Source organism: Populus nigra, chromosome 16 (genome assembly GCF_951802175.1).
Source record: "Populus nigra chromosome 16, ddPopNigr1.1, whole genome shotgun sequence".
In the NCBI taxonomy this organism is placed as follows: domain Eukaryota; kingdom Viridiplantae; phylum Streptophyta; class Magnoliopsida; order Malpighiales; family Salicaceae; genus Populus; species Populus nigra.
In genome coordinates, this window is record NC_084867.1 from 1680466 (window position 1) to 1697737 (window position 17272).

General features: G+C 30.4%; 2 protein-coding genes and 1 long non-coding RNA gene across 4 annotated transcripts; 2 read left to right on the forward strand and 1 right to left on the reverse strand.

Annotated features, from left to right (window-relative positions):
* The first annotated feature begins 1111 nt into the window (after window positions 1-1111).
* On the forward strand, window positions 1112-3783 carry LOC133675880 (uncharacterized). The gene is made up of 5 exons (XM_062097414.1): window positions 1112-1427; window positions 1522-1574; window positions 1670-1837; window positions 2862-2963; window positions 3427-3783. Exons 1-5 carry the CDS (start codon window positions 1214-1216, stop codon window positions 3556-3558), a joined length of 669 nt encoding a protein of 222 aa, XP_061953398.1. The 5' UTR covers window positions 1112-1213; the 3' UTR covers window positions 3559-3783.
* Window positions 3784-3794: 11 nt separating this feature from the next.
* On the reverse strand, window positions 3795-9959 carry LOC133675879 (hydroxyproline O-galactosyltransferase HPGT1). 2 transcript variants are annotated; one of them, XM_062097413.1, is made up of 12 exons: window positions 9575-9959; window positions 9342-9405; window positions 9113-9162; window positions 8834-9027; window positions 7932-7995; window positions 7743-7815; window positions 7248-7371; window positions 6101-6188; window positions 5945-5995; window positions 5253-5324; window positions 5053-5165; window positions 3795-4131 (listed from the first exon to the last, which is right to left on the reverse strand). In XM_062097413.1, exons 1-12 carry the CDS (start codon window positions 9697-9699, stop codon window positions 4109-4111), a joined length of 1041 nt encoding a protein of 346 aa, XP_061953397.1. In that variant the 5' UTR covers window positions 9700-9959; the 3' UTR covers window positions 3795-4108. The 2 variants fall into 2 exon arrangements, with proteins under 2 accessions (XP_061953397.1, XP_061953396.1); XM_062097412.1 differs by having other exon boundaries at window positions 5945-6004.
* Window positions 9960-14754: 4795 nt separating this feature from the next.
* On the forward strand, window positions 14755-15503 carry LOC133675075 (uncharacterized). Its single transcript, XR_009835335.1, has 2 exons — window positions 14755-15171; window positions 15246-15503. It is a non-coding gene; the product is annotated as an uncharacterized LOC133675075 (long non-coding RNA).
* The last annotated feature ends 1769 nt before the right edge of the window (window positions 15504-17272 follow it).

A 17272-nucleotide genomic window follows, 5' to 3' on the forward strand; every position in this document is an offset into this window, starting at 1 on the left:
TTAATATATTTTAAAATAAAAAATACTTTAAAAAACCTTAAAAAAAAACACTTATAAAAAGACCCTAATAGCAAAGTCCAGAATATCACATGATAAATAAAAAGAAAAGAGAAAAATCCCAAATCTGCAACCTCTGATTATCTCTCCGTCAACTCTCCCCTGTCTCTCTCTTTGTAAGCTTCTCTTGTTTCTCCTCTTCATTCATTTATTTCTCTCCTCCTTTCCCTTTTCATTATTTATTTATTTATTTAATAATTAATTTCCATTTCAAAAAATTCTCTCTCTATTTTTTGTTTGGTTATTGAGAAATGATGTCGGTACTAAGTTCTTGAAGCCTTTCTATCCATACAAAATCATTTAAGGAAAAAAAATGTAAATCAAAGCAATTATAAAATAAGTTGAGTATTAAGGGATGTATTTTAATGCAAAATTTCAACTTGTTATATTAGAATTGGAATTCTAGATTAATTTTATTATTTATATTGCTTAGTTACATCAATGATTATTTAAATTTATTTACAAATACATTGATAGTAATAATATTGCCATTTATCATAAATATTTTCTATTCCTTTGAATTTGATTGAATGAATGCTAATTTTTTTGTTTATTTTTTTTAGTTGACTAAACATTTTCTAGTTAATTAGAAAGTTAAATAAACATTATTTTTTTTATTGTTAATACAGTCTATCTCTTAAAATAGTTTTAAAAAAATAACATAGTCATTATTAAATAATCATATTAAATCTGGCTTGATTTAATAATTATGTTCCTATTATCATTTCTATTTTAAAAATTGATGATAAATAATAATAATAATAATAATTTCTCATTCATGAATAATAGAGATTTCGTATCTAATGTTCGAGAAGAAGAGAATTTACTCTTTGTGGGTAAAATTTACCGGTAAACAAAAATTAAAAAAAAAACATTAGCAATATTCTTTATTTTAATGTTGGACCTTAGTTAAATTTATTTAGTTGATAATTTCAAAAAGTGAAGCTCAATGGGCTTCAACAAGCTCAAAAGTTAAAAGCAAATAAGCCCAGAAATGAACCACAAAAAGCCCACAAATAACATAATTTCTCAACCCATCTTAGAATAATCTTAACCTTCAAAACAAACTAGCCTCAAACACGTCATCCTCCTCCTCTTCCTCCTCCATTTTCTTCTTCGCTTCCTCTCTCTCCCCCTTCACTTCTCTCTCTCAACAATGGACTACGATTTCAGAAACAGAACAAGCTCACCGTACGACACACCATCGACGATGCACAGATCATCGACGCCGTCAACAGCACCACAACCTAACCATCCGATGTACGGGCCGCCTTCTCTCTATCCAACAGTGAATCAACCTGGTCACACCGTAATCCCTCACGCACCCCGCCACCATTCTTTCACTCAACAAGCCACCTCCTCTCCTTCCTGTAAGTAAACTCACATGATCTTGATAAGCAGTATTTGATTATTTTAATCAATCAATTAGTTAATTTGTAAATTTGATTTGTTGATTGATTGCAGCAGGATTGGGGATTCGGGTTATGATAAAACCGGAATACCGCATCGCTCCTCCAGTAATGTTTTTCTTTCATTCTTTTTTTAATTAATTGATGATTATTTTTTTATATTTTTGTTAGTCTGTTGTTTAATGTCTTGATTTGCGTTATAGCCACAATTGACACCACAAATAGTAGAGATTCCGCGGAGTAGTTTTCAGTTTGATTTTGAGCTTGAGAGACAGATTTTAGCGGAAGCGGAGAAGGATAGCCCGAATTGGAGTAGGCTGCTTGGTTTGGAAAATTCGCCTCCCAAGCCGTTACAGCCGACCTCTTCAATAGTAAGTCTTCTTTATATATATATATTACGTGGAGTTGATTGAGAGAATTTTTTTGTTTTTGGAAACATGATGAGTAATTTGTTAATGCTGTTGTTTTTTAGTAATTTTCATGTTGGATGAAGTAGGAGAAATTTGTATAATTTCCTGGTACAGTGGACTTCACTGTTTATTATTGTTTAGAGGGAGTCTGGATAATTTGATTGATTAGTGTGATGATTACCTATGAAATAGGTAAGATAGAATTGTTGTTGTTTAACTTGAAATCGGAAAATTATGGAGCTGTAAAAACAAAGAGTGGCGATTGAGAATTTTATATACATTTGATTAGGTATTAGTATAAGAAAATCAGGAGGATGAGAAATGGAGGGAGTAACGTGTACTAGGAGATGGCTAATTTGAAGCCTCTCTTTGTCACAATCCATGCTACTTTCCTCCTTGGAATTGTCTTCTCTTCCTTTTATGTTTTCTCTGCACATAGTCTGCCTAGTCCTCCAATTCTTGGTTCCTCTCTCATTGTTGGAAAATGTACCTCCAAAGCTGATAGCATCAACTCCTCTGTTGGTGATATTATATGTGTTTGAGATATTTATAGTTTCAGTACCGACTTAATACTATATCCTAGTGGTTGACATTCGCTTGCTCACATTTGATTGAGTGGATTTGGATGTGTTTGGAAATGAAATGTATCGTTTGAGAACCTTGTGATATTTAAGCAGTTTTTCCCTTGGGATTTATGTGAATGAAGTAGGAGGGGTTGTCTATAGGCTGGCTTGGTGCATGTAGACCAGATTAATTAAATTGAATGGTGTAGTGAACTCCACTGTTATATTTGGTTAGACTCCAGATAAATTTGTTGTTACTGGCAATTATTACTCATGAAGCAGGAAATAATCCTTTTTGTGACGATTGATGATTGTATGCTAGTTTATTTTATGCATTTGAGAAACGCATGTGTGGACTTGATTAGTTAACGAGACAAGTTTTCTGCTGTTGAGTTGTGAAATGGATATTATTGATAATGCAGGGTCCAACTGCAGATCCTGTGGTGAGAAAGTACATTGCAATGGGACTCAATCGAGATGCTGTTCCTCTTGCAGTTGCAAACTATGGAGATAATCCGCCAAAGGTATTTTCTTGGGTTTAGTTTTGCGCTTGTTAACTTTAATTGCAAATAGTAAGATGTTAGGGAATCGGATAGCTGCTATGGTTTTATTATTAACTAATAACGAGTTCTTTCTTCTTTGAGGGTATATCAAACTGTGAATCGTGTTTTTTTGTGAGGGTCTAGTCATAGCAATTGTTTTACCTCTCATTTCTATCTTGAGATTATTCATCCCTGCGCCTGCATGTTTGTGTGGGTGTGCTAGTCTTGGTATTTACCTCTCCTTTCTTGTGATTATTAATCATTGGAATCTTAGCTAATTCCTATAGAACACCATTCAAAGAGCATGGTTTTTTTCCATGCTTCAATGCATCCACACATTCACACACTCATGGGAGAGGGGGGGCAGAGGGTTGCAACTGGCTTATAGAAAATCTTCCTGCAAGCAGTTTAAATGAACGAATACCTTTATGCTCCTTTCCTCCAGGTTCAGGAATTTGTCAACGGCTACGCCCTTCTACAAGAAATGGGATTTCCATCAAACAAGGTAGCTGAAGCTTTACTCATGTATGACAACAACACGGAAGAGGCATTGGCACATTTCCTTAACAGTTCATAACAAGCATGCCTTAATTAGACGTTTGTGTGTGATATTGATAGTTAAAATTGACGCTACACGATTCTAGTGTTGTAGCCATGTTTGCCAGACTGCAATATGATTGTAAAAAAGATACCAGACCGGTGGTCATTTGCTTGTATGTAGTACCCTCTTTTGTCTTTGTATCTTGTAATATTTTAGTAACCCATGTTGAATTCCTTTGCAAATCGATTAGCCTTATCTTCACTGAAATCTCATTCAAGAATGAACACACTCCCTCCTATTTCATCAACGAAAGAATCATCAGCATGCATGTTACATTGTTCATATGGGTACGGAACACTATCTCTTCTTACTAACTCGTATAAATGATATACAAGATTCAAACCAAAGAAAAAGAAGCAGCAGCAGCAGCCTCTGTGTAGCCAGTTTGTGTGGATCCTCAAGTCCTCCCTATCTGAAGTCTATCAAAACCCGACAAGCATAAAATCCTGAGGGCCTAGATGCCCGAAAGTGAACTTAAGATCAAATCGCTCTGTTCATATTTGCTTCTTCCATTTCCGGAAACAAATCAAACCCCAGAACAAATCGCTCCTGAAAAAGAAATAATAACTGTCCCATAAGAAAAAAAAATCAATCTGGAAAAAAAATATTCGAAGTTCTATTTATTTATCCCAACAAATTTGTACACCAAAAATCCAGATTCTTCCTTTCCAACACAACTTTTGACCAAATAACAGTGTCAAAAAAAACATTTAGAAAATAACATAGTTTCAACAAAGATGTAGATGTGATTGATTGAGAATAGCAACTTTAATTAAAAAAAAAAATCAAACCGCAAACTAACCCTAACTCCAAGCCCAACCTTGGGGCCTTACCCCAAATACAAATTCTAAACAATACCCGAACTCTAAACTATAATCCTAAATCTAAAAAACAAACACTAATTAATAACCCTAAAAACAAACCCTAACTAAATATAATAAATTTTTTTAGCTTTTTTTATCTTTTGATTTGTTTAGGGTTTACCATTAACCCAATACTGGAGAGTATAATTCAATAAAAACCCCACACTAAATGATGGAATTGAAAAACAAAACCAAAATATTTAGAGTTTGTTTTTTAGATTTAAGATTAGTGTATTGTTTAGAGTTTGTATTTAGGGTTAGTTTGAGGTTAGGGTTAGAGTTAGAGTTAGTTTGAGGTTTAATTTTTTTAGTCAAACTCAATATTCCGAATCGTGTTTTTATTAAAGTCATTATTCTCAATCGTATCTTTGTTAAAACTGTGTTATTTTCTAAATATTTTTTTAACATGTGCTATTTTGTCAATATTTTGTTCAATTGTGCTAGTTTTCAAAAAAATCCCCAAAAATTCTTCAAAGGCAAGCTAAATCTGGTCAGGTCACATCACCAAGGCAACATTCCGTGTGTGTGTGTGTGTGTGTGTGTGAGAGAGAGAGAGAGAGAGAGAGAGAGAGAGAGAGAGAGACAGAGAGACAGAGAAGTGAGAGACCTGATGACCATGATGAGCAGCAAAACTTCCCTTCATCAACATGTAGGACATTAAGCCCAAGAAACCAGGATCCAGCACTGACATCATCATGTGCATAGGTTCGAAGAATAGATCTGCACTCAATAATTTTGGATTCAGACATTGCTCCATGCTGGTCACTGGTCGCGTAACAGATGCAACAGAAGAAGAAAAGACTTTACCTATTTATTGACACAAATTTCGCTAAAGCTCGTGATATGACATACATCTCACCTGAAGCATGGCGAAAATACCTGTTGAGTGGAAGAAAGAATGTTATGTTTAAAAAGACAAGCATGGAGTGGTAAAACTAAACAAAAAACTGACAAGCCTCTTGTCCTAAATTCTGCAGCATTGCATGTGTAATTGATGCAGATAGATTACAATAGCACGCATTCAAATTATTCGAGTGTAGACTGGTTATTAAAAAAAATAGCTTGTATTAATGTGAATTTCAAACCAAGAGTGCTCGAACAACTTGAAGGTTGGTGTTACTTGCAGCCAGGTACCACATTTCAATTTTTATAATCATGCACTACAACCAAGCTTAATGACATTTAGTTTTCGACATGATTCCACATGGTTAGTTAATGGTGAGAAACAGATCAAATGGCAAAGCTGCATTACTAGAAGAAGAGAATCACTTCCTCATTTCAAACAGTTGTTCACAATGCACAGGTTTAGGTATGCTGCGAGTTTATTAAGAAGATTATGAACAATGTTGATGCCCACTAAAATAAAATTGAGAGAAATTCATTATATTTATATCTTGCAAAGATGTAAGAAACAGATTTATAAGTTGGAGGTGTCAGAATCATGGTACGTCGAGAACTTCCATGTACTTGAATATACATTTCGTTATGGTATAACTTACGATTTCTTATCACCAAACTTCCACCAATCTGGTTCGTACCATTTATGACTCCTGTCAAATCTCAACAGTAGAGTTTGAAAATAAGAAATTAAATGATAAAGAGTCACAAATCCAATTCCACTTATGTCGTTAATTGACTTTTAAGGAGAAACTCACGGTTCAGAGAAAACTTGGCCTGATTTCATACAACCAATATAAGCACGAGGCTTGTCAAAATGAGCTGCCAGTGCAGTTCCTAAAGCATCTGTGAGAAGTAGAAGTGATAAGACAAGTGCTTTCATAACATTAAATAAGTTGGAGAGATGTAATCTAGAATATAGTAGTACTGCTAGTCAGAAGACCTTATCAATTTTCCTAATGTCTTTTCAGATTAAAAATGAAGAATGCTGACAATACTTTTAGCATGTGACTATCTACAATCAGTGTTGCTAAAAGGACTGGGCACAATATATCCGCAACATCTCTTGGAGCCTACATGCAAGGTGCAAATCACAGAGGCATGCCTAAGCAAAATTAGGCATGTATTTGAAATATAACAGATCACTATTTTCACAGTTTTTTATTTGCCAAAAAATAATTTAAAATAAAGAAAACATAAAGAGCTGCAAATTTGCCCAGAAGAGAGAGAGCGAATAAAAGGAAACAAAAACCGAGAAGGCAGACATTTCCCCGTGAAAGAAATGAATTGCTTAAGTGCTTCTCATATTGCATGCCTAATTTACTGGTTCAGAAGCACATCAACCCTGAGGCTAGGTGCCTTGCATGCCTAAGGTGCATTTTCAACAACAACGGTTATTGATTTATATTGTACTTTTGCGAGAGAGAAAAAGGTTTACTTCATCCTTCCCTGCCCAAAAAAGATATAAATCACTAGGTTGGGTTTTGCACTAGAATCCACGCCTTCGAAACTGTAGATTTGCAATTCAAAAGGAAGTTTATCTCTGAACCTCTAAAAACTCGAGGTACCAGCATAGAATTTTCAACATGAAAACATGTCTTAATCTTGGTAAACAACATTTCTACACCCTGGTGATTAAAAATTCATCCTCTATTTTGTAATGGCTATACCATGCCATACTCAAATCAGTTTTCCATATTAAAATTATTATTCAAATATATATATATAAACATACATGCTTCATGATAGACTGATATTGACGGGATAAAGTTGTTTAGCGTAGCATATAAGTTTATTGAGTAAACAAAGAAAATAAATAAATTATTTGGTCATGCAAACTATGCAACAGAGAAAACCAAAACTCAGAAGGCCATGATGTATAAATCCATCTTTGATAATACTAACCAATAGTCACATAGATATTGTCATTAACTTTAGCATAAAACTCTGCATCCCATTTATCTGAAGCATATGCGAAGAACAATCTAGCCTTTTTTGGAAGGTCCTCTGTTCCCTCCACAAGGTCATCCTGTGAACAAAAAGCACCAAGTGGTTGAGCCTATATAAGAAAGGGCTATATGTAACAACGAGATGAGTCCACATATACAAGGGTTGCTTCTACGTTTTTGGACTTTGTATGCTTGTGGTATTTTTATTATATGTTATGACTTCTTATCTCTGCTTATTAACTCACATAAAAATGTTCAATTGGCCTATGGATCATATATTTAAAAAGTTAAGCACCTTATACAATGACTTGAAAACATCCTTATTCAATGGGTCTTTTTTTCTCTTTTGATGAATAATTCAATGGGTCTGTTAAATTATAAAGGGCAAGAATAAGAATAAGAATCATAAAATCATGACATTCTAAAGTCACCACATATCTCATGAACATACAAGAATGATGAAGTCATTAGACTGCCTGTTTTCATTGTCAATACCACGATCCAAATTGTCCCCGGGATTTGCACTGCAAGAGAACAAGGAAAACCATTTTTTATGTTTTCATCATGGTCCATGATAGTGGAAAGGAGTACTGAAAGGAAATAGATTACGAAAACATGAACAACAATTATGCATGGATACCTTTTACCAATGACAAAGCGTGCAACTATTCCCTTCTCGTTCTCCATTTTTTTCAACATTGCACCTGAAAAGATGGAGGTTGACTTTGAGATTCTCAAAGAAAATCAAAATACAGAAATACCATTGCATGTTTCATGCAACGATAAATGAAAAGAAAACCAAGTTAGAAAGAGCATACTGTGTTATACGAATATGATTCACAGGTTAATAAATCCTAGTACAATATATCAATCTTAAGAAGAGAAGGTTAATCAAATAATTTAATGACGGTGGCCGTAGCAAAATTCACTAATGCAGTCAGAGGTCCATGAACAACCACTATTATTCTGCAAGGGTACTGTACTTCTTATTGGGACATGTCTATTACTTGCTTTCCTGCTGCATTATACCTTTCCTACATACCTCCATTTCTCATTTCGAGTCCTCAACTACCCAAATTATGGCTGCCGCTTTTGTTGTTATTATTGTTTTTTTCCTACGTATCTACTTTCCAAATGATGCCCACAGTACATTCAAAGGTTATAGTTAGACTCTCTGGGACTCCATCTACCGTTCACAATTTGGTCCATTTCAAATGCCATTTACATATTTGGAAACATGTCTCCGGTTGATTGCTGCCATGAATATACAAAATTATTTTACACCATTTAGGGTTTTATTTATTTGGTTAAAAAGAATAGCTACTTATATAATTACCATGAATCCTAGCACTGCAGCATCACTATGAAAATTCTTCCCATCATTCCTCTCTTATTCATTTTCTGCAGTGCACCCCAAAAACCCATAATTCTTCAAAAGAACCTTGAGCAAGATGACTTCCATTTTTCAACCTAAGCAAACGAAATCTCACTGAACCAATACGTACAACAAAAGCAAAACCATGAGACCACACAATATCCTACCAGTTCCCATCCACGCCTTTCGGACTGCATCCCGATTGTTCTTATTGCCAAACCTTGTCATTATCCCAATCACAACAAGATGCCTTTTCTTTGCATGAGCCCCATCATTCTCTGTTAAGAGCTTTGAAGTAAAACCCTCTTGCTTAGCTGCGGCCAATTCTGTCTCAAGAGCTGATAACTTCTTCTGTTGTTCCCTAAACAAACCATCGCCCCATTCAATAAACCACAAAACAGGCAAAAGATATATCATATATCAAACCAAACTATCAATCAAATTACCTGCAGGCTATTATTTTCAATGTATCATCCACTGATATTGCAGATTGGCCCTAAAATGAGGAAATCAATATTACTCTATATAAATTTCAAACACAATACACCAAGATCACTACTTTGTAATCAAAACCCAATCTAAAAAATTCATCAAGAATCCAAAATCAACAAATTACAAAGAAAAAAAAACACAAAGGAAATAACATTCTAAATAACAGCAAAATTGAAAACCCACCTGCCCAGTTATCCTATCAAGCTCTTTAATCAAATAAACCCTGTTTTGTGATTCCTGCCATAACCTATAATCCCACATCAAACCCAGCACACAATTCAGACTAAAACAAGAACACACTAAATAAAGTTTCGATCTTTCATTAGTCAAAACACAAAAAGTTTCAATATTTCTTAGTGATTGAAATGCCGGTCAATGATCAAGATAGTAAGATTAGAGGAGGAAACAAAACATACCTGCCAGAAACATAAATGGAAGCAAAAGTAGCAAACATTGAGAGTAACAAAGTGGAGATTTTTGATCCAGAAACCATACTTGATGATGCCCTGTTAGTATTAAATCCTTTACCACCACCAAGCATCTTTAATGCCTTTGATTATCAGGATTTGATGGGATTATTGCGAAAGACTTTTATGTTATTACAAAGTAAAGCAAGGAAAGATTAAAAATGCAAATGTGGGTTTTGTAATTAGAGACAAGATCGAGTGAGTGAGTGAGGGAGTTGAGTTGATAGATTGGTTGGTGATCTGTTCGTTGGAACTAGCCAGCTGTTGGTGTTTTTGAGTCTGTCTAGTGTCTAGAGTATCGTGGGTGAGTTTCATTTCTACGAGGATGTTTGATTTTCCGGGTAAGGAAATGTTTTTGATTTTTTAAAAAAATTATTTTAAATTATTTTTTATATTTTAATGTGATGAAATTAAAAATAAATTTAAAAAATAAAAAATTATTATTTAATATATTTTTAAATAAAAAATATTTTAAAAAACAATTTTAAATACTATTTTTTAAAACAACAATGTTTTTTTTTTTCCAATAGGGGTGCGAGTTTCATTTTAATACCAGGATAGTACTTGTTTTTGCTACTAGATTAATTTTTTTAAATGATTTTTTTAGTTTTAAATTTATTTTTATTTATTTTTTTAATTTTTTTTGATATGTTAATATCAAAAATAAATTTTTTAAAAATAAAAATATTATTTTAATTTTTCAAATAAAAAAATATTTTGAAAAGTAATATTTATTATAATTTTAAACATATCCTTGACATATCATCCCACTATTTATTACGTGTATGTTTGACATAGTACTATTTTATGCGGTTGTGGTAAAATTTTAAAAAATATATTTTTAATTGTGATTTAAAAAAATATTTTATAAAAGTAAATGTTTTGTTAAAACTATAAATTTTTACTTGAAAAATAAATAAAAAAACAAATTATTTTAACTTTTATAAAACTAAGAAATAATAAAACAAAAGCTATTTAATTAATAAAATATTTTTTTATATAACTTGGTAAAAAAAAATAGAAGCTATCATAATACTAATTATACTCTAAATTATGAATCTATTTATTTTATTAATTTTATGCCGAATATCACTCAATCCATTCATCATTACTAATTAAATAACTTATTCAATTTTATACTCTTGAAATGGTTATACTTTTGGAAGATAATTTTAACATCAAATAATGGTAAATTTCCCCTTTTTTCCATTTTAATGGCTCGTATAATAGGAAATCTTACTATGATTCAGCACTAAAATTATCGTTACATCATTTTGGAGTTTATTTTAATACTTTTAATGGAAACAATTAATGAAATATAAAAAATTTGGATGAAATATTTAACTATCACTATTATTTGATGGTCTGAAGAATGACATTATCTAAAGTCTATTGCATTTGAAGCAAGATCGATATATATAAAAAAAAAGTTTGAAACTTGATTGATAATAGGATAATATATTAGGCATAGTTTTGAAACCGGCTTGCGAGTCGATCCAGGGTTGGAACTGGCCGAGTTGAAGAAAAAATAAGGCAAGAAAAAACTTGGGGTGACCATGCGGGTTAACCCAGCAAAATCCGGTCAAAAACCTAGTTGTAAACCGTTGATTTTTTTTACTAAAATAATATTGTTTGCTTAAAAAAATTTGACTAGGATAACTCTGTCAAAACCCGGTGATCCAGTCAAAACTCGAAACCCGGACCGAATTTAAAAACTATGATATTAGGGGCTAAATTAATATTTCCTCTTTAATTTTTTTAATTTGTTTTTTTTGGCAGTGATATATTGGATGGTCACGTAAACTTATGAGTAAACTCCAACTCATTTATTCAATAAGAAAAGGGATGAATTTGCACTTTCATTTTTAAACCTTAAAAGATATCGACTCAATGAAGATCTTGGTTAGTTGTTGTGTACAAGTTACCAAAATATTTAATATAATTCGTTGGAAAAGATTAAATTTCAAAATACTCTGGACTTATTTGTTTTTAGGAATTTATTTTTCTGAAAATTATTTTTTTCAGTTTCTCATGTTTGGTAAATATAAAAAAAGTTAGTAAAAAAAATTGAATTTTAATAAAAAAAAAGGTAAAGTTTTATGACAGGAAAATATTTTCTTTCTTTTATATTAAAAAAAACACTTTTCTTTGTTTAAACAAAATAAAACGTGTGCTGTCTCCTTGTGACAAGCAAAAAAACATGTGCGGTCTCCTTCACTTTTATTTTCCTTGTTTTTTCATTTTTTTTTTATTTCCTAGTGCTTTGGTAATAACAAATAGTATAGTGAAAATTTTATTCACTTGGAGGATAAATGAATATGAGGGAGATGAGAATATAAAATATAAAATGAAAATAAGATTTTTTTTGAATAATATATAGTTATATTTTATAAAATAAGCTATATATAAATATAGGATATAATAAAAAAAATTTATCATTACACTTTTTAGATTTTATTCTTTTATTGTAAGTGATTAAATATTTATATTAAATATTTTATATATTAGATAAATTTGAAAAAAAAATTAATTCATTAATTAATTATTTTCCAGTTCATTTTCCATAACATAACCAAACACCAGAAAGTGTTTTCCAGTTTATTTTTCATAACACTACCAAACATTGAAAAATAATTTACTTTTCAGGAATTCTAAGAAAACAACTTTTCAAAAAGAAACTACTTTCTAACAAACAAATGAGGCTTTAATTACCTTAATTTTTCCTCTTTTTTTTTAATTTCCCTTCATTATTATAGCATATCCTTGTATCATTATTAATTTATGCGAAATTTATATTCCAGTATATATATATATAGCATATCCTTGTATCATTATTAATTTATGCGAAATTTATATTCCAGTATATATATATATAGACACACATATATAGAATAATCCACTAGAATCAACATGTAAAATAATTATATTTTTGCCTCTAATTTCCCCTTGATGTAAAAAAGTCCTTTGCACCATGGGCTCCATAAACCTCGTACAAGTTTCTTCTCCTTCACCAACAAGGCCTGCATATGTGGTTTGGGCCTCTCTTTTTTTGGCATTGAAGGCTCAATGAGTTTCCATATAGCTTTATTATTATTATTATTATTATTATTATATCATAAAAGATATTTTAAAATTAGTTTTTATGCACCAGTTGGAATTAAATTTAATCTTCAAAGGATTTTAAAAGCTCGGTGAAATCTGATTTAATAAAAAAAATTACCACAAATAATTTTGGTGGTGATCAAAATGAGAGTAAAAAATAAAATTATTCAAATAGCTTGATATTAATGAAATTTAAGTATGCTATCTAAATTATATTTAAAAAATAAATTAATAATCCTAATGATAATAAATATGTGGAGTCAAAGGTACCAATTGCATGATTAAAAAGGGCCCATGCCTTGGTAGGGTTTCCAGGTAAAAGTAAAAGCATCAGCCTCATTAAATTGACTTTCAAGTGCCATCACTTTCACTACGTGTGTGATTGATTGGGGCAATTGTCCTTTTCCTAGATTTCTAAGGCCATGGATTCTTGTCCAAGTCGACACACCCAAAAAAAAAAGCTTTTGTCATGATACTCGTGTTACATTTTATTTTTTAATTTCTTTTTGTTTAAAAATATATAAATAATATTTTTTTATTTTTAAAATTTACTTTTAACATCAATACCTTAAAACTATTAAAAACTAAAATAAAAAAACTAACTTTTTTAAAAATTCAAAAATTTTCAACAATATAATTAGATTCCAATATCAAACACTAAAACAAAGCTTACCAACTTGCTAATCACGGTCCCTGCCTATTTTTATTTGTAGTATTTAATTCCTTATATAACACAACCATAAAATTAAGGAAAAAAAAATTAATAAGGGTTTGTTTGGATAGGATGTTGCACCCATATGCAACCTTTTATTTTTAGATCTATTTATTTTTATGTTTTAAAAGTATTTTTAAAAAATTTTATTTTTTTATTTTAAATTATTTTTTATAATGATTTCAAATACTGATATCAAAAATAATTTTTTAAAAAATAATATTTTTTTATATATTTTTAAATAAAAAATATTTTAAAAAATAATTATCATTCAACATCAAATCAAATGAACTCTTCATAAAAAGCATCATTTTAATACTATGTAATTTTTAATTTATTTATTTTTTCATGTGATTGGTAATCTCAACTCAAAGGCAATTTCGATGATAAAGTTAAAGAATAAAATGACTCTATAAAAAACACGTGGCGAATGCCCATATAGCCCAACTAGTAGTAAGGTCTTTAGATAACTCTCTACGTGCCTAAACGAGATTAAATAGATAAATTAGAGAGGGATTAATTTGAAGTTTACTAATAATATAAGAAAACAAAACAAACACTGACGCTGGAACACATTAAATGACATGGAACATCTAATATATATGTTTATAAACTCGATCAATAGGTTTAAATTTAAAAATAAAAAATTGAATAAAAAATTAAATTTACTGATAAAGATAAATATAATTTTATATTTAATTATTAGATCAAATTGAGATTTTAGAAGCACATTATTTTTCTTGTTATTTTTGATTTTTTTTTCTAATTAGATTTGAGAAATAGATGTATAGAATGTTTAGTATTATGATATTTGTTATTTTTTAAAATGATTTTTATTTAAAAATATATTAAGATAATTTTTTTTTTAAAAAAACTCATTTTTATATATCAGAATATCAAAATATTAGACAACACTAAAAAGTTTTTATTTTGAAGCAAAAATAAAAAAAAATATTTAAAAAACGCGAAAATAAACGGAATTGTAATCTAGATTTTATCACTTATTTCAATTTTTCCTGCTATTAAAAAACTTTATATATTTATTAAATTGGAATTTTGTATATAATTTAGAAAAAGGGAACCAGAAGCACGGCTTCGTTGGACGACGAAAAATAAGGAAAAGACACACACAGGAGTCAAAATGATCAGAGATCATACGTGAGCCATGACGACATACGACTCTCTTCCACACCACAGCTCCTCTCACTCTCTTTCACGGCCACATGTATTTTTTAAAATATTAGAATAATAATAAATATCATTTCATCAATAAAAATGTCCTGAAAAATTAAAGTTGCTGTGGTGATAATTTATAACCCAATAATTGAGGAAAATAATAATAAAAATGTCCCTTTTTCTCATTGAAGACAAAGGCATGTGAGACTCTGGGGGGAGGGGACTACCAGCATCTTTGGCGCCGGAGCAAGGTGCCCTTCTTTTTTCATGGGGTGGCGACCACCTGTAAGCGACCTTTCCATTCCAATCCACAGGCGAATTTCTATGATAAAGTCAGGCTTTTTTTTATATTAAAAAGCATAGCACGCCGTTCCATAGATTCGTTTTGTGAGAGTGATTTCTAGCAAACTTCAGTCACAAGAAGGATCGAATTTAACCCAGAAAGTTCTTACGCACTCACTAGCAAAGCAACTTCTTGTACTCCTGCTTGACCTGCTAATTCTGCTGGTTGCTTGGAGATTGGCTTTCCACTCTCTTAGAATCTCCTCCTCTCAAGGTATATATGCTTTCATGTGATGGTAATAAACTTGCAACAATAAATGTTTTACCAAAGTTCTCCTTTATGGCAAGGCCGAGTGTTTTTTTTCATGCAAAAATCAAAAGTTGACGGAGCCAATCTGATGGGAAGGGCACAGGAATCTGATGCAAGGATAGAAGAACTAAGAGTCCGTTTGTTTACGCGGTTGATATGTTCAAACTTATTTGTATCCCTTCAGTATGTCTGTTTATAAACTAGATTGATATGTTCAAACTTTTTTTTTTATTAAGAAAATCAGGCGAGACAAATAAGTTTGCCAACGAAAATAAAAATAATTTTTAATTTTGTCATTGAAATTTTAAAAACATGTGCTGATGTTTGGAGAAGAACTAAGAGTCTGTTTGTTTACGTGGTTGTGACTGTATTTTAATTAAAATACAGTTTGCAGCCGTTTAGTAACAAAAAAAAATACACAGTTTACTGTGTATTGATCCATGTGTTTTTTGTGTTTGTCATGCAAAAAAAAAAAGTCATCATTTTGCTACTTTGTATTTACTGTGCATACTAATTGCACTGTACTGAACAGTGCAATTAACATGAAAGTATATGCTAATTATACTGTTCCTGTGAACAGTGCATAAAGTTGCACTGTTCACTCAAAAAACAGTACAATTCACTGGACACGGAATTGCACTGTTCACGTGAACATGTTTTTTTTTTTTTTAATTTTTTTAAGGTGTAAATTTTTTTAATATTTTTTAAAAAACTAGTTTAGATTAAATTACATTCACTCGCACTATGATATTAACAATATTTTTTTTGAAAAATTAGTGTAAAGTGAATTAAATTTACTCACACTGTAATATTAATTTTATACTTGATAATATTTTATCTAATTTTATTACACGTATGAAAACTGTAGTTCTTATCAGATGAATTTTATACATATTAAAATTATAAATTGTTTAATAGAATAATAAAAAATATTTTATATATAGTATTATTTATTTTATGATATAATAGGAGTAATTAATTCTACAATATTTAAATTTAAAACCATCAATATTAATATATATTTTTAAATTATTTTATAATCTCAATTTCAAAAGTATTCTTAACCAAACACATTAAACTAATTTTTTTTCAACCTTAATTTTAACCACAGTTTTAACCAAACATCTATTTTTTTAAATCAATTTCAATTAAAAATATTTTTATAAAATAATTTTTTTTAAACCACAACCATTATGACAGCACCAAACACACACTGAGAAGAGAAAAGGGGTAATATGTGCACGAGATCCACGGCTTCGTTGGACAGCGAAAAAGAAGCAAAAGACACCCTCATGAGTGAAATTGATCGGAGAAGCCACTATGACTCTCTTCCACAGACCACAGCTTCTCTCTCTTTCTGTCTCCATTTTCGATTGATTGGGAGAGCTCTAAAGCTTCATGTTTGTGTATTCTGCATGCTGATAATGTTTTCCCTTTTCCTTTGCATTCTAATCATGGAGTGCACATTATTTAATGCTTTTGATCTGTGTGCACTAGCTACTTTGTGGGTGTCTTTTGCAACGGGATGTTCATTGTATTCTTAAAATTTTATTTTAAATTAAATTTTTTAATATTTTAAAATTATTTTGATAAGTTGATATCAAAAATATTTTTATTTTTATTTTGATATATTTATAAATAAAAATTACTTTAAATTATCATCGCTATTACAATTGGTAAAGTGGTGTAAACCGTATTTTAAAAAATTTTGAATCTTATTTTTTTATTTAAAATAATTTTTTTATATTTTAAAATCTTTTTGATATTCTGATGTTAAAAATAATTTAAAAAAATAAAAAAAATTCTATTTTGATGCATTTCTAAGCGAAAAGTACTTTAAACCGCTATCGCTACCGCTACCACAATCCTAAACCGTCTCTTTAAGGCTATGCTGTGCTTTTTAAAATTTTATTTTTATTTTAAAATTAATTATTGTAAGTATTTTTAATTTTTTGAGTTACTAAAAATAAAAAATATTTTAAAACAATTTCAAATAAAAAAGCATTTTTAACAGTGTGTCAACAAACACTACAATAAACAAAGTTATTGTTACAATAGTATTCAT